This window comes from Vipera ursinii (genome assembly GCF_947247035.1).
Source record: "Vipera ursinii genome assembly, chromosome: 7".
Lineage (NCBI taxonomy): Eukaryota > Metazoa > Chordata > Lepidosauria > Squamata > Viperidae > Vipera > Vipera ursinii.
This window is the reverse complement of record NC_139521.1, coordinates 3,638,044-3,655,989: the sequence shown is the minus strand read 5'-3', so window position 1 is coordinate 3,655,989 and position 17,946 is coordinate 3,638,044. Positions and strand designations below refer to the sequence as shown.

The following is a 17,946-nucleotide window of genomic DNA, read 5'->3' as shown; positions in this document are numbered from 1 at the left end:
TGAGCAAGAAGACAAGGATGCTTGAAATGCGTTCGCCTGCACCTCTGGTCTCCCCCCCCATTCCTCCTAATCCTCTTCCCCCTCCTCCTCCTTCCCCTCCTTCCTCTTCTTCCCCACCTTCTCCTTCCCCTCCTCTCCCTCCTTCCCCTCCTCTTCCTCTTCCTGCTTCTCTTCCCCCCTCCTTCCCCTCCCCTTCCTCCCCCTCCTTCCTCCCCCTCTCCCCTTCCTCTTCCTCTTTGGCCCTTCTTCTATTCCCCTCCAGCCTATTCCAGCCTGGCTTGCTGCTTCCTTCTGGGAAAGCTGTTGTTTCTTTTGCCTCTGCAAAGGACAGCAACACAATTGTGTGAGGTGGGTGGGGTGGGGTGGGGGGAGGAGCTGAGTAGAGCGCTAGAAGCCTTGGCTGGGGGGTAAGAAGACAGCTGGGGAAAATGGAGGCCAGTCCGGACTGTCCGGCCTCCCTGTTGAAGCTCCTCCTGTCCTGGGCTCTGACATCTGTTTGCCAGATGCTCAGTCCTAATGGCGGGTCATTCGGGCAGGGCCGCTGAAGCCAAGCTGATCAGAGGCCACTGGCATCCATGCACTTCTGGCGGCCCACTTCTGAGCCTTGGGAAAGGCATCAGCCGATTCGCCAAAGTCAACCCAAAAAATAATAATAATAATAAATTAGCTGCCGGTGCAAACCGGCTGAATCCCACCATTGGCTGTCCCTGTTTGAACCTCAGGAAGGCCCTCTGACGAAGCCTGTCCTGACCCATCTCTCCACAGTCAAGCCGGAGCTGAAGTATGTCGGCAACATGCACGGAAATGAAGTGGTGGGGAGAGAGATGTTGATCTACCTTGCCCAGCATCTGTGCTCCGAGTATCTCCTGGGGAACGCCCGGATCCAGACCCTGATCAACCACACTCGGATTCACCTCCTGCCTTCCATGAACCCAGACGGCTACGAACTGGCCGCAGAAGAGGTAAGCACCCAAATTGGGATCGTAAAGGTTCTTCAGCCCCTTTTGAAAGCAGCCAAGGTGGGCTCAACAGGAGAGACAGCCGCGTAGAGACATCCTAAAAAGGTAAAGGTAAAGGTTCCCCGCACACGCGTGCTAGACGTTTCCGACTCTAGAGGCCGGTGCTCATCTCTGTTTCAAAGCCGAAGAGCCAGCGCTTGTCCGAGGACGTCTCTGTGGTCATGTGGCTGGCATGACTAGATGCCAAAGGCGCACGGAACGCTGTTACCTTCCCACCGGAGTGGTCCCTATTTTTCTACTTGCATTTTTTACGTGCTTTTGGACTGCTAGGTTGGCAGAAGCTGGGATGAGTAACAGGCGCTCACTCTGCTACGCGGCACTCGGGATTCGACCCGCCAAACTGCCGACCTTCTGATCGACAAGCTCAGCGTCCTAACCCACTGAGCCACCGCGTCCCTCTAGAGACATCCTAATTGGCCCCTAATTGGAACAGATTGGAGTTTGAAAAAAATTATTTCTGGTACGATTTCGTGGTCAGTGGCCTGGCCAAGATTTCTTGGGCTACTTCTAGACATTTTAGACCGGAGTTTCCCTTCTCTAGTTTCATGTCCAATGAACAAAAGTTCTGGTATCGTAACCCAAAAGGACAACTCACTGTATCCATATTTCCCTGAAAATAAAGGCAGATCTTACTGTATATTAATATTGCTGCCAAAGACACATTGGTTAGGGCTTATATTAGGGGAAATACGGTACTAAAGGCGTCAGTCTGGCTGACAATCTTAACTGGGGCTTGTGTTCTGGTTGGATCTTATTTTAGGGGGGAAAGGATATTAGCTTATTTTCCGGGGGGGGGGGGAATTGCTCTCAGGATCGTCTCCCTTTTTCAGGGAAATATGGGGAAGGGCATCGTCAGGAAGGAAGCCAGGTGGAAAATGTCTTTTTCCACCGAAGAAAATCAGGCCACAGGAAGAACATCATCCCCACATTTACTATGTTGCCTTCAGCGCAGGCACTTTGCTCTTAGCTGTATCTGCTTCATTTAGTTCAGATTTCTTCCAGGTTGATTGCTGGGCCTGTTGCTCAAGATCAATCAATCAATCAATCAATCAATCAGAATAGAGCTGGAAGGGACCTTTGAGGTCTTCTAGTCTAACCCCTTGCTCAGGCAGGAGACCCTAGGCCAGGGGTAGGCAACCTTGGCTCTTTTATGACTCGTGGACTTCAACTCCCAGAATTCCTGAGCCAGCATGGCTTAGCTTGGAAACCTCTCCCTTTCCCCTCAGCGTGGCTGGCTCAGGAATTCTGGGAGTTGAAGTCCACAAATCATGAGGGGGCCAAGTTTGAAGACCCTGGTTTAGTGCATAGGCCAGGGGTAGGCAACCTTGGCTCTTTTATGACTCGTGGACTTCAACTCCCAGAATTCCTGAGCCAGCATGACTCAGCTTGGAAACCTCTCCCTTTCCCCTCAGCATGGCTGGCTCAGGAATTCTGGGAGTTGAAGTCCACGAGTCATAAAAGAGCCAAGGTTGCCTACCCCTGCTCTAAACTAATAAAGTCTACATTAATTAACATTAATTATGCTTTCATACGTTCCCCTAAGGGTCTTCAAAATTGGCTCTTTTATGACTCGTGGACTTCAACTCCCAGAATTCCTGAGCCAGCATGGCTCAGCTTGGAAACCTCTCCCTTTCCCCTCAGCATGGCTGGCTCAGGAATTCTGGGAGTTGAAGTCCACGAGTCATAAAAGAGCCAAGGTTGCCTACCCCTGCCCTAGGCCATTGCAGACAACTGGCTGTCCAGTCTCTTCTTAAAAGCTGGCAGTGATGGAGCACCCACAACTTCTGGAGGCAAGTTGTTCCCCTGGTGAATTGTTCTCACTGTTAGGAAGTTTCTCCTTAATTCCAGGTTGCTTCTCTCCTTGATCAGTTTCCATCCGTTTGCTTCTTGTCCTGCCTTCGGGTGCTTTGGAAAATAACTTGGCCTCTCCTCTTTGTGGCAGCCCCTCAAATACTGGAAGACTGCTATCGTGTCCCCCCCCCCAGTCCTTCTTTTCTCTAGACTAGCCAAACCCAAATCTTGCAACCATTCTTGACATGTTTTAGTCTCCAGGCCTTTAATCGTCTTAGTTTCTCTTCTCTGCACTTTTCCCAATGTCTCAACATCTTTTTTGTCAGGTGGTGACCAAAACCGGATGCAGTGTTCCCGGATGTGGGTCTTACCAAGGCTTTATAAAGCGGTATTAATACTTCACTTGATTTTGATTCTGTGCCTCTGCTTATACAACCCAGGATTGCGTTAGCTTTCTTTTTGGCGGCTGCCGCAGACGGATTGGCTCGTGTTTAAGTGATCGTCCACTGGGACCCCAAGGTCCCTCTTACAGTGACTGTTTTTGAGCCAGGTCACCATGAGAGTCACCTTGGAGTCCCCATGGACAATCTAGCCATGTATTATGTGACACAGTCATCAAAGTCCCTTTGTGGTAGAATGAATGTTTCAGGGCATCCATGTTTTCCCGTTGGCCACCCTCTGAATTCTCGCTCTTTCCTTCTGCTAACAGGGCGCCGGCTATAACGGGTGGATCAATGGGAGACAAACAGCTCAGAACCTCGATCTCAACAGGAATTTCCCAGACCTGACCTCTGAAGCGTACAGACTCGCAAAGATCCGAGGGGCTCGGATGGATCACCTCCCTATTCCACAATCTTACTGGCTGGGCAAGGTAAGGAATGCAAGGCCAGACAGGGTAGAGTCTATCAAAATACAGAATACAGAATAACAAGAGTTGGAAGAGACTCTAGAGGTCTTCTAGTCCAACCCCCTGCTCAGGCAGGAAACCCTATACCATTTCAGACAAAGGAGTGTCCCTTAAAAACTTCCAGTGTTGAAGAATTCACAGCTGCTGGAGGCAGGTTGTTCCACTGCTTAATTGTTCTGTCAGTCCACCGTCAATATGGCGATTGAACTATTCCAGAGTCCAACGCTGGATTCCTAATGTAAGAAACAGCTGTGGTTGTTCCAGTATAAATTTTTAACTAGCAAGTCTTAAAATGACCGGTTTATTAATTTCACGGACAATCGCAATTCGTACTGGTGGCTCAGGTTTCCTTTCAAGGCCATCTATAGCCTGCCTCCCTACATTTTATATCAATGAGCATTTCTGAATAGCAATGGCACTTAGACTTATATACCGCTTCACAGTGCTTTACAGCCCTCTCTGAGCGATTTACAGAGTCAGTCTATTGCCCCCAGAACAATCTGGGTCTTCATTTTACCGACCTCGGAAGGATGGAAGCTTGAGTCAATCTTGAGCAGGTCAGGATCGAACTCCTGGCAGTGGGCAGAGTTAGCCTGCAATACTGCATTCTAACCACTGCACCATCATGGCTCTTAGATAGATAGATAGATAGATAGATAGATAGATAGATAGATAGATAGATAGATAGATAGATAGATAGATAGATAGATAGATAGATAGATAGGAAGGTAGGTAGGTAGGTAGGTAGGTAGGTAGGTAGGTAGGTAGGTAGGTGGATGGATGGATGGATGATAGTTAGCAATAGCACTTAAACCAGGCATGTCAAACTGCCGGCCCGCAGGCCGGATGCATCACGCTGAAACCACGCCCACCCCATTGCCGACAATGGGGAAAAAGTCACGATGCATCGCACAACATGTGACGTCGCGAGTTTGACATGCCTGACTTATATACCGCTTCACAGTGGCTTTACAGCCCTCTCTAAGCAGTTTACAGAGTCAGCCTATTTGCCCCCAACAATCTGGGTCCTCATTTTACCGACCTCGGAAGGATGAAAGCTTGAGTCAACCTTGAGCCGGTCAGGATCGAACTCCTGGCAGTGAGCAGAGTTAGCCTGCAATACCGCATTCTAACCACTGCACCATCATGGCTCTTGAGATAGAGATAGAGAGTGATAGATAGAGATAGACAGATATTGTAGATAGACAGAAGAGAGACAGAGAGATAGACAGATAGATGATAGATAGATGATAGTTAGCAATAGCACTTAGACTTATATACCGCTTCACAGTGCTTTACAGCCCTCTCCAAGTGGTTTACAGAGTCAACCTATGGCCTTCAACAATCTGGGTCCCCATTTTACTGACCTCGGAAGGCAGGCTGAGTTGGCCTTGAGCCGGTCAGGATCGAACTGCTAGCTGTAGAATGCAGAGTCAGCCTGCAATACCGCCTTCTAACCACTGCGCCACCAGGGCTCTTTGAAGCATCCTTAACTATCCTTTCTTCCTGTGATCCTTTTGAACCCAATTTTCAGGTGGCCCCAGAGACCAAAGCAGTGATGAAATGGATGAAGTCTGTGCCGTTTGTCCTGTCTGCCAGTCTGCATGGAGGCGATTTAGTCGTTTCTTATCCTTACGATTACTCCGTCCACCCTACGGAAGATAAAATGTTTTCTCCAACCCCAGATGAGAAGGTAACACCACGTGAATGAGGTTTTAAAATACTCAACTAAAATATAGATAATAGGACGAGGAAAAGAAAGGAAGCCTACTTTTTTTTCCCTGCCAAAGAGGAGCCCTCTCTCTCATTTTTTTCCTCCCCCTGTTTAAAAAAATCAGGCTTAACTCGCCATTCCCAAACAACGCCGTTTCACGAGGATGGAATCAAACAAACGGCAAGCAAATATTTGTTGGTGTACTTCTGACTAAATTAATTGTCCACCGGACTCCCGGGGACAATTTATAGAGTTTTAGAAAATTAAAATGAGAAAACTCTGTGGGAGCGCCAGCCCTGTGGAACCAACTCCCCCTTGAGCTCCGGATGGCCCCGGATCTCCGGTCCTTTCGCCGCGACCTCAAAACTTTCCTTTTTCATCAGGCTGACCTGGATTGATGACGGGTTTTTTAAAATGTTTTAATTTTTAATTGTTTAGTTAATTTATTTTGGGGCTGTTTATTTAATTTCTTTTAACTTTTGTATTGTTGTTTTTATTGTTCTTAGCTGCCCTGAGTCCTTCGGGAGATAGGGCGGCATATAAGTCCCAAAAATAAATAAATAAATACATAAAATAAAACAAGAGGAAACACACACATAAAAAAAATTCCAAGAAGGAATAATATCAAGCAGAACAAAAGAGAAAGAAGAAGAAGTGGGGAGAGCGCAATGGTCCTTGCCAACAGCCTGGTCGAAGAGCCAGATTTTTAGTAAGTTGGGTGGAGGCTATTCTGGCTGACCGCTCCATGGCCCAATTAATCTCCTGCTCCCCATTCACTAGGCATGTGAACAGACCACAACGTTCACCCACAAAGAAAGGAGAAAAATGACATGCTCTACATAGGGCTGCCCTTGAAAAGCTCCTGTTGGTGTAAAACGCAGCGGCCCGCACAGTTTTGTGCTCAGCTCAGTGTGTCCATGTGTCACCTCACCTCACCTATTTGCTTCCAGGTGCAATTCAAGGTGCTAGGTGTCACCTTGAAAGCCCTTCATGTCTTGGGGCCAGGTTATCTGAGAGACCGCCTCTCGCCGGTCATGTCCACCTGACCCACTAGAGTCGGGAGGCAAGGAATGTTGGGGGACCTATCTGCTAAAGAGGTCCATCTGGAGAAGAAGAGTCTTCTCCGTGGTGGCTCCCTCCCTGTTATTTTGAAGGGCCATCATTTCCCAGTTATATCCAGCTGACCCACTAGAGCACGGAGTCAGAGGATGTTATGGGTCCCCTTCCTTTAAAGAGGTCCAGCTGGCGGGACCCAGAAGAAGAGCCTTTTCCGTGGTGGCTCCCTCCCTCTGGAACGTCATCCCAGGGGTTGAGGCCACTGGGAGGTTTATTGAACAGCCCTCTCCCAATGGGGGGGGGGAGGAATACGACATCATCTACCTCCAGTCTACCACACAGCCCTTTCAGCAGTTCCAAGAAGGCTCCACACCCATTTCCACCCCTCAGGTGACCCTGAGGACACAGATAAACCTCCAAGTGGCCTCAACGACTCTCTGAAAGAATGCAAATGACCAGCTGTCTGCAAGGAGTATAAATCCTTCCATTTCCCCACCATCCAGTCAGAGCTTAAGAAGCTTCTGGGATGAGAAGCGAAACGTCTTCAAAGAAAAACAAGAAAGTCCAGTTGCCTCCTGAAAAAGCACCTTTTGGGATCTGAAGTGAGAGGTTTTCTTTCCTGAAGAAGCCAGAGCTTTGCCTGGGGCTGTAGGTCAGCTGAGGGTCCCGTGGCTTTGGGAGACTTCTTGGAGGCAGCCCGGCACTGTGAACTGAACACATCGAACATATCAGAGTTTGATCTACAAAGCAAATGTAATTAATGTCGTTTTAGATGTTCAAGCTCCTTTCCAAAACCTACGCAGATGCGCATCCCGGCATTTCGGACAAATCAGAAATGCGTTGCGGTGGAAATTTCGTGAAACGAGGAGGCATCATCAACGGGGCTGAGTGGTACAGCTTTACCGGAGGTAAAACTTTTTAGTGGCTTTTTTTAATACATGTATATAATCCTGCAAACAGATTGATGTCTCTTTTCTAAGTGGCCGTAGGAGGAAAACGCCGCGAGAAGGAGGAAGCGGACGTCATCGCTCCGTAAGTGAGCGAGAGAACCTACCACTTAAAAAAAGAGGAGTTACCTCGGTGGAGCCATAGCCATCGAAAAACCCATATGTCTTGCTGGCCGCGTTAATGCAGGCATGCATAATTTACAAGGCCCCCGAACCAAAAGACAGTCTGGCTGCTGCATACGCGAGCCTGCGACCAGCAGCATTTCCAACGTCTTGGGCAGGCAGCAAAACCAGCCTCACGATGATCGCAAGTTCCAGTAGGAAACTTTCTGATGACTTTGTAGACCAGTGGTCCCCAACCAATGCTTTGTAGACCAGGGGTCCCCAACCCCTGGTCTGTGGACCAGTAGCGGGCCGCCGTATGCCAACAACCGGTCCACACAAAATAAGCAAAGCCTCATTTGTGAGAAGCAGGCAGCACACAAAACCACGCACTCTCCGGTCTGTGGAAAAACCTCTCTCCACAGAACCGGTCCCTGGTGCCCAAAAGGTTGAGGTCCTCTGTTGTAGTAAAGGTAAAGGTAACGGTTCCCCCGCACATGCGTGCTAGTCGTTTCCGACTCTAGGGGCCGGTGCTCATCTCCGTTTCAAAGCCGAAGAGCCAGCGCTTGTCCGAGGGCATCTCCGTGGTCATGTGGCCGGCATGACTAGACGCCAAAGGCGCACGGAACGCTGTTACCTTCCCACCGTAGTGGTCCCTATTTTTCTACTTGCATTTTTACGTGCTTTCGAACTGCTAGGTTGGCAGAAGCTGGGACGAGTTACAGGCGCTCACTCTGTTACGCGGCACTCGGGATTCGACCCGCCAAACTGCCGACCATCTAGACGCTTGCCTAAAAAAAAGGGACCTTCAACTGGAGGGTCCCCTGTTTGGCTGAGCCTGGGCCACGGCTGGTGCCGTGGGCTGCGTGTTTGCAGCGATCAAGCCGATTCCTGACCTGGCTCTGAAGGCGCTGGGTGTGCATGTCTTATTTGTGGCATCTGTTCTAGATAATCCTTACTTACGACAGTACATTTAGTGACCCTTCAAAGTTTCAGCGGCTCTTAAAAATGGGACTTAGGACCGTTTTTTACACTAACATCCATTGCCGCGTCCCGGTGGTCATGTGATCAAAATCCAGACGCATGGTATGAGGGATTGCAGCGTCCCCAGGGGTCACGTGATTTTGGTCTCCGTTGTGCTCATACGCTAAGGGACCACCTGTATACACACTTGGAATCGGGTGTGATTTAAGCCAGCCCGAGCTTATTTTTGAATCCTTCTTGAATACCAGTTGCAGTGTAAATTTATTCCCCCATGGTGAACGCCCAACGCTCTTTTTAAAACCTAAATGCAAGTAGTCAGAGGATCTTCTACACACCGTGCATTGTTGATGTACAATTTGTAACTCAGCCATTCAGACGTGTAACTCAGCTGCCCTGATGTTGGTAGATTATGTAGCATTATCCGTCCACAACACGCCCTGAAGATCAGGCATGTCCACCCATTCCAGAGCCTTGGTGGAGCAGTGGGCTAATGCCTCCTTAAGTAACACCAGCTGCCTGCAATTAGTGCAGGTTCGCATCCCACCAGGCTCAAGGTTGACTCAGCCTTCCATCCTTCCGAGGTACGTAAAATGAGGACCCAGATTGTTGGGGGCAATTAAGCTGACTTTGTAATAATGCCGCTTGGGGTGTGTGTGAAAGCCCTAACAAACAGGCATATACATAGAATGAAGGCTACTGCTAAGCTTGTAAGGCGCCCTGAGTCTTTGGAGAAGGGCGGGATATAAATGGAATAAAAATAAAAATAAAATAAATAAAATTCTTTAATTTTCATTTGTCTGTGAGCGAACCGTGTAGGCTCCTAATGTTATGCTACTTACGATTCGGAATTGTTTCCTAATTTTATTGTTCCCGTTTAAAAATAGTTTGGATGAAGACATGCTTAAAAGGTATCGATTGATCAGCCGTTTAGTGTGTGGTTTTTTTCTTTTTCCAGGAATGGCAGATTTTAATTATCTCCATACCAACTGTTTTGAAATTACCCTGGAGCTTGGGTGCGAGAAGTTTCCTTTGGCTGATGAGCTGTATAAACTGTGGCAAGAGAACAAGGAAGCGCTTTTGAAATTCATGGAAATGGTACCCCTTTTTTTTCCCTTGACCTCTCTCTTCTTCCTGTCACAGACTTCTCCACCAAAACAAGAGTTCGGTTACAGAACAAATTTACAGTCAGTGGGAACAGAATAGAATAGAATAGAATAGAATAGAATAGAATAGAATAGAATAGAATAGAATAGAATAGAATAGAATAGAATAGAATAGAATAGAATAGAATTAGAGAATAGAATAGAATTAGAGAATAGAATAGAATAGAATAGAATAGAATAGAATAGAATAGAATAGAATAGAATAGAATAGAATAGAATAGAATAGAATAGAATAGGGAAAGAATAGAATAGAATAGAATAGAATAGAATAGAATAGAATAGAATAGAATAGAATAGAATAGAATAGAATAGAATAGAATAGAATAGAATAGAATAGAATTAGAGAATAGAATAGAATAGAATAGAATAGAATAGAATTAGAGAATAGAATAGAATAGAATAGAATAGAATAGAATAGAATTAGAGAATAGAATAGAATAGAATAGAATAGAGTAGAATAGAATAGAATAGAATAGAATTAGAGAATAGAATAGAATAGAATAGAATAGAATAGAATAGAATAGAATAGAATAGAATAGAATAGAATGGATTATGGGATGGAATAGAATAGAATAGAATAGAATAGAATAGAATAGAATTAGAGAATAGAATAGAATAGAATAGAATAGAATTAGAGAATAGAATAGAATAGAATAGAATAGAATAGAATAGAATAGAATAGAATAGAATAGAATAGAATAGAATAGAACAGAATAGAACAGAATAGAATAGAATAGCTTGTAAGCCGCCCTGAGTTTTCGGAGAAGGGCGGGATATAAATGGAATTAAAATAAAATAAAATAAAATAAATAGAATAGAATGTGGGATGGAATAGAATAGAATAGAATAACAGAACAGAATATGGAAAGAATAGGACAGGACAGAACAGAATAGAATATGGAAAGAATAGAATAGAATAGAATAGAATAGAATAGAATAGAATAGAATAGAATAGAATAGAATAGAATAGAATAGAATAGAATAGAATAGAATAGAATAGGAGAATAGAATAGAATAGAATAGAATAGAATAGAGAATAGAATAGAATAGAATAGAATAGAATAGAATAGAGAATAGAATAGAATAGAATAGAATAGAATAGAATAGAATAGAATAGAATAGAATAGAATAGAATAGAATAGAATAGAATGGAATGGAATGGAATAGAATAATTTAATTTAATTTAATTTAATAACATTTATATACCGCCCTTCTCCCTGAGGACTCAGGGCGGTTCACAGGGCAGAATAAAATAGGAAATACAAACATTAAAAAACAGATTAAACAATTGCCCTAGTTAAAAACAATATAAATACAACGTTAAAAACCCCCAGAAAAATTAAAAAAACGAAAGATAAAACAACCCCAACACTCCCCCTCAGGCTAGGCCGGCTTGTACAAAGAATAGAATAGAATAGAATAGAATAGATAGAATAGAATAGAATAGAATAGAATAGAATAGAATAGAATAGAATAGAATAGAATAGAATAGAATAGAATAGAATAGAATAGAATAGAATAGAATAGAGAATAGAATAGAATAGAATAGAATAGAATAGAGAATAGAATAGAATAGAATAGAATGGAATAGAATAGAATAGAATAGAATAGAATAGAATAGAATAGAATAGAATAGAATAGAATAGAATGGAATGGAATGGAATGGAATGGAATGGAATGGAATGGAATGGAATGGAATGGAATGGAATAGAATAGAATAGAATAGAATAGAATAGAATAGAATAGAATAGGGGTGTGGAGCCTTCTTGGAACTGTTGAAACGACTGTGTTGTATTTAAAAGACAAAGGCCACTCTTTCGAAGAGAGCAAAGTCCACATTTAGGACAGAGAGGACCACTGCTTTGAAGGAGGGGTCAAAGAGGCCATCTAGGTCAAAATCGAACAGCCCTCCCTCAACAGAGGGGGAGGGATACGACATCATCTATCTCCAGTCTACAACAAAGTCCTTTCAGCAGTTCCAAGAAGGCTCCACACCCACTTGCACCACTCAGCTGACCCTGAGGACACAGACAAAGCTCCAAGTGGCCTCAATGACTCTCTAAAAGGAGGCAAATGGTCAGCTGTCTGCAAGGAGTATAAATCCTTCCATTCCCCGCCATCCAGTCAGAGCTGGAGAAGCTTCTGGGATGGGAAGCGAAACGTCTTCAAAGAAAAAAAAGGAATTCCAGTTGCCTCTTGAAAAAACACCTTTGGGATGGACTTCATATGATTGTCCACATAATAATTTCCTTGTTTTTGCTGCCCTAAAAATAGAAGCATTTGTAGGGACTCGGGAAGGACATCCATCTTCCTGGATCTCAGTCTGTTTTCTCTGGTGGGCATTTTCACCTATCTTACTGTTAAATAGCGGGTTCTTTGGTGCAGGAATGAAGACACGAAGCTGAGTACAGGATAACTCATACTTTTATTCTTGCCGGAACCGTACTGAGGCAAAAGCTGCAACCAACTGCAATATATAGTCTAGCCCCTAGGTGGCAGCCAATAGGTTTGAATCAATCAACCATTGCCACCTGGGGATAGCCAATTGCAGCACAGGAGACTGGTAGTCTGGGTTGCTGGAGAGCCCTTAGTTGCTCCAGCAACACACGTGGTGTATCACAAGAGCCCAGTACATAACACTTACCTAATAAGTTCTGTCTGGAGGTTCTCCTCTGAGAGCTTTTTGAGTGACCAGCCCAGCTGAATTTTCTCAAAAGGACTCAGGTGATCAGAGCAGGATCAGCCATCAATTCCACCGAACGGACAAGAGACCATCTTTCCTAAGTCCCCAGCACCGTGGTCTCTTTCTCCCGGAACCTGTTTTTTTCAGGTAGCTGAAAAGCTTTCTGTAGCCACAAATCCGGCTCGTACTTTTACCCTTAAATAAAATTGGATTCCCTTTGGTTTTAAGCTTGTCTTCAGCTAATCTGTTCCGTAAATCCAAGTGGAAGTGGATTACGTCTACTTGAAGCCTCTGAGAGGGGGTGGGGGGAAATCCTATATTAGCCATGACTGAGCCAACCCCACTTCTATTGTATATAGTCATCGGCTGTTATCCCCCCCAGCCCTGACCTCACTTCCCCAGGGAAAAATCAGACTTAAAAGCAACAAGATTAAGCAAAAGGATCACACGGGCTCATTTCACACCCCCTTGTTCAAATGGCTTGCCTCTTTTCTTTTCTTTTCTTCCTTTTTTCCCCCCATTGCCCTAGAGACAGGGACGTTTTGTGTGCGTTGATATAATCTTCAGCTGGCAAAATTTGCAGGCAGTGCCAATCTTGCCCAAAAAGACTAGGGGCCTGGCAAGGACGAGACAGAATCTCCCCTGCACTCATAATGTCCCAAAAGTGCTTTTTCAGGAGGCAAACGGCTTTGTTTTTCTTTGAAGATGTTTTGCTTCTCACGTTGAGGAATGGAAGGATAGGTGCTGCCTATTCTTTGATATCATCCAGATTTCTTCTGCAGCCTTCAGAGGTCAGCAAAAAGGGGGAAGCATCACTCCCCCCCAGTTGCAAATCTAGTCCATTTGTGAGTGTGGCGAAAGGAATCTTGTCATTCTCGGCTGTTCCCAGGTGTTTCTGAAAAGGGAAACCCCAAGCAGATACACTATTGAGCAACTAATCCCTAGTTTAACCAGTGGCCGATGTTGCTCATCTATATCAGGGGTCTTCAGACTTGGCCCTTTGATGACTTGTGGATTTCAACTCCCAGAATTCCTCAGTCGGCCATTTTGATGAATCTGTGGGCTTGGATCCAAACCAGGGGTCTTCAAACTTGGCCCTTTGATGACTTGTGGACTTTAACTCCCAGAATTCCTCAGTCGGCCATTTTGATGAAACTGTGGGCTTGGATCCAGACCAGGGGTCTTCAAACTTGGCCCTTTGATGACTTGTGGACTTCAACTCCCAGAATTCTTCAGTCGGCCATTTTGATGAAACTGTGGGCTTGGATCCAGACCAGGGGTCTTCAAACTTGGCCCTTTTATGACTTGTGGACTTCAACTCCCAGAAATCTTCAGTCGGCCATTTTGATGAAACTGTGGGCTTAGATCCAGACCAGGGGTCTTCAAACTTGGCCCTTTTATGACTTGTGGACTTCAACTCCCAGAATTCCTCAGAGAGCGTGCCTCAAGTCATCAAAGGGCCAAGTTTGAAGACACCTGATCTATATTATATCATCTAATTTTTTTGCTACTAAAAACAGCAAGGGAATATATATATCACAGCCATTTCTTTAGCATTAATGAACTAGAATTCACAAAATTCTGTCATTAAATCGGTTGGGCAGTCAAGGGAAATCCACACAACCTCTTAGAGCAGCAAGTGGACGCTGAGCGTGAAGAGAAATAAGGAAGGAACATAAAAGAATCACGACTTAATCACGTTCTTCCGATTCTGGGCAGGTTCACCGTGGCATAAAAGGAATTGTATCCGATAAATTTGGAAACCCAATCAAGAACGCCCGAATTTCAGTGAAAGGCATCCGGCATGATATTCTTACAGGTAACAAATTTGGAGTAAGCAAACTTTTGGATTTAGATTTTGTGTCCCCCACCCCCCGGCCACCCTCTGGAATGTTACGCAATCTTTCGCCTGGAAAGCAAAATATTGTGTTGATTGATCCATGTATTTGCATCCCAACTTGTTGTAGTTACAAAAACAGTAAATTTTACCATTGCAAAACGGGGGAGGGGGGGAAGCAACCGCAGAATTAAAAGGCATTCCAGATATATCTTATATTAGTATCTCCAGAATTCCACTAATGCAGACCTCTCTTGATGAGCACATTTGAAAACTTCAAGCAGCTTCATTTAAGGATTTAAGCCCCTGTCTGGAGCCAACGCAGAGTTCTCTCTAATATCTCATTACACAGTGTGGCTCCCTTCTTTGTTGATGAGCAAATTATTTAAGTGCACTTTCAGCCTTGGATAATGTTCTACACCTTTGAACTCTTACTAACTGATTTACGGGCTTTACAGCGAGTCCTTGATTTATGACCGCAGCGGAGCTCAACAGTTATGCCGTTAAGTGAGACATTGCTTGTGAGTTTTGCCCCATTTTATGACCTCCCTTGCCACAGTTGCTAAGCGAATCACAAGTTAGTAACCCCGGCTGTTAAGAGAATCTGGCTTCCCCCCCCCCCCGATTAAAGTGGCTTGTCGGAAGGTCGCCGAACGGGATCACATGATCTTGGGACACAGTGACAGTCATAAATAGGAACCAGATCCCAAGCATCCGAATTTTGATTGCGTGACCCTGGGGACGCTGCAAAAGCCGCAACTTTGAAACACGGTCCTCGGTCCCCTTTTTCAGCGCCCTGGTAACTTTGAACGGTCGCGAAACGAACCGTCATAAGCCAAGGAGCGACCTGTATTTTAGCCTCCAGGGTGCCAAGCAGATTTTTTTAAAAAAAAAAACAACACAAAGGTTTTATTAATTTTCTATTTTCGCCAACGAGTGCTCAATAGGCGTGCGTGACGACTGAGTCCGTCAGTAATTCAGGGATACACACAAGCAGAATTTCAAAGAAGAAAGATGGCTAGTTAAAAGTTAGGAGGAAAGTTAGCCCGGAAGTTCAAGTTGGACTATCCCTGTCCTTTAAATTGAGATGGTTGTTTTGTTTCGTTCTTTTAGCTGAGGACGGAGATTATTGGAGACTTCTGCCCCCTGGCACGTACATCGTGAGTGCCCAGGCCAGGGGCTACAGCAGAGTCCTGAAGAAAGTGACTTTGCCTGCAAAGATGTTAAGAGCTGGTCGGGTGGATTTCATCCTGCAAGCCCTCGACGGAAAGTTTAGAAAACTTCCCGCTAGACGAGCATATGACCCCCTGGAAGACTTCGATCCTCATGCCCAGACAGAGCTAAGGAAGAACGAAGAGCGATCGGTCGGGCCAAGGGAGAGACCTTGGTGGTGGCCTTACTTCAGTTCTCTGAATCAGCAGAAACCTTTGTGGTTGCTGAAGCAGAGCTGAACAATTTTATTCTGCGCCCGGTCCCGGCTACGCTGGTAGTTCACAGTGGCGTTTCCGTTGCTAACCTGGCCCGGAAATGAAATGGGAATGGGACTCTGTTGACCTAACGTGGCTTCTCTTCTCCTTTCCTGCATTTTATTTTCTCCTCTGCATTAAAATTTGCTACCTATTAAAATTTAAAACAAACAGACAAACAAAAACCCCGATGTAGCGGTTGTTTCCTCATTACGGCGTTTCCCTCCTTCCGATGTTGTTAGCCGCCAGGCTGATTATTTCTCAACGGCCAGAGGGGTGCTTTAAAGTTTGCGATCCCTTTTGGCACGTCCAGTCTTTCTCCCTAAGACAGTCTGCAATGAGCGAAGGAGGATGCTAAATTTTGATGGAAATAGTCTGTGGGGTCATTTTAGAACTTTGGTCCAGCAGAGATGGATCGGGAAAAGGAAAGGGCAAATGCAGTGAATTGTCTAAGGAAAACGTTAACCCCGTCTGGGACTTTAGGGCAGAGGTTCCCCAACCTTTCGGGCACCAGGGACCGGTTCCGTGGCGAGGATTTTTTCCGCGGACCGGAGGGGGTGTGGTTTTGTGTGCTGCATGCATCCCGCGGAGGGGGCTTTGCTTCTTTGCGTGAACCAGTTGCTGGCATGCCGCAGGTCGGTACCGGTCCACGGACCAGGGATTGGGGACCCCTGCTATAGGGAACAAAAAAGCCACTTTGCGCTGTAACAAAGCAGAAATGTCAAGGTAAAATGCATGGCAAATCTTTACTGCCTTATGTTGTGAGGGACACCAATTTAGATGCCTTTGAAATGCCTTTTTCAACAGACCTCTAGGTCAGCCACCCTTCAAGTAGTGGTTACTGTGAAGCAGACCGTAGTAAGGGACATTTTTGCCATCTTGAATATCTTTTGTCAGGGAATGACGCAGTGGCTGTCCAAATGAAGTCAGAGACGCTGACACGAACTTGTAGTTTCATATAAATAAATATATTTTACACCGCTATATTATAGCAAACAAGATAGTCAGGCACACAGGAAAATAATGAGGGAAATTACAGAACAGGCATCTCAGGAGATTCTCCCTCATTCAGGTCATGGTTGTCCCAAAGGTGCTTTTTCAAGAGGCAACTGGACTTCCTGTTTTTTTCTTTGAAGATGTTTCACTTCCCATCCCAGAAGCTTCTTCAGCTCTGACTGTTTGGTAGGGAATGGAAGGATTTATATTCCTTGCAGAAAACTGGTCATTTGCATCCTTTTAGAGGGTCGTTGAGGCCACTTGGAGGTTTGCCTGTGTCCTCAGGGTTACCTGAGTGGTGCAAGTGGGTGTGGAGCCTTCTTGGAACTGCTGACAACAACGTCCTTTCCGTAGTTCCAAGAAGGCTCCTCACCCATTTGCCCCACTCAGGTGACCCCCGTGGACCTAGATTAAACCTCCAGGTGGCCTCAACGACCCTCTAAAAGGATGCAAATGACCAGCTGTCTGCAAGGAATATAAGCCCCTCCATTCCCCACCATCCAGTCAGAGCTGAAGAAGCTTCTGGGATGAGAAGCAAAACATCTGCAAAGGAAAACAAGAAAGTCCAGATGCCTCGTGAACAAAAAGCACCTTTGGCAGACAGCACACAGAAGAAAAAGGCGGGAAATAAGGGGGAATTCCCCCTCCACAGCCACAGCAACTAACCACAGCACAGATTGCCTCAGGCAGGCACTATTAGCTCTAACTGTGTTTTGGCTCATTGTTCCAGCTACTAAATTTAAACATCCTATTTCCATGCTGCAGGCGGACTGTCCTGTCTGAAAAACAGACTCCCACACTCTTCTTCACATGTCTGGCCAAGTCCTCCCAGCTACAGAATATATTTTTAGGGATTTATAAACGCCCAGTGTCGGAATTCTCCTTCCCTTTGTGTTTCTCCTGGGCTGTCTTCTCTCTCCTTGGCCCTTGCCTTTCTTTCCTTTTCTCCCCCTTCCCTTTTCTTCTCAAGAGTGTCAACTGGTCCTTCCTCTGGCCAGGGTTACTTCAGGCTAAAACTGCATCCAGCTGCCCATTACTGACAAGGAAGGCTTCCGAATTGCTGGAGTCCAGCCCGATTTGCTTTTCCTTCTCCTCCACCACTACGTCTTTTGGGCTTCCCTGAAAAAGAACTTCAGCATGAGTCTGGAAGCTCGGAAGAATAAACCTCTGGTTCCAGAGGCCGATCCAGATTGGATCCTGCAGGGTTATCCCAGGACATGTACGTTCGCCTTCATTCATACGTTTTTAGCCTTCAGGGATTTCCCACCCACCCTTCCTTAG

General features: G+C 45.5%; 1 protein-coding gene across 1 annotated transcript in view; it reads left to right on the top strand.

Annotated features, from left to right (window-relative positions):
- Positions 1 to 15,789, top strand: part of CPZ (carboxypeptidase Z) — a gene marked incomplete at its 5' end in the record, with an annotated part of 33,580 nt that extends 17,791 nt beyond the window's left edge. Inside the window, 7 exons of the mRNA XM_083368014.1 lie at positions 766 to 962; positions 3,520 to 3,681; positions 5,252 to 5,410; positions 7,260 to 7,395; positions 9,476 to 9,615; positions 14,086 to 14,185; positions 15,317 to 15,789. Coding sequence (XP_083224140.1) covers positions 766 to 962; positions 3,520 to 3,681; positions 5,252 to 5,410; positions 7,260 to 7,395; positions 9,476 to 9,615; positions 14,086 to 14,185; positions 15,317 to 15,654 — 1,232 coding nt within the window. The 3' untranslated portion in view covers positions 15,655 to 15,789. The remainder of the gene's footprint in view (positions 1 to 765; positions 963 to 3,519; positions 3,682 to 5,251; positions 5,411 to 7,259; positions 7,396 to 9,475; positions 9,616 to 14,085; positions 14,186 to 15,316) is intronic.
- Positions 15,790 to 17,946: the final 2,157 nt, after the last annotated feature.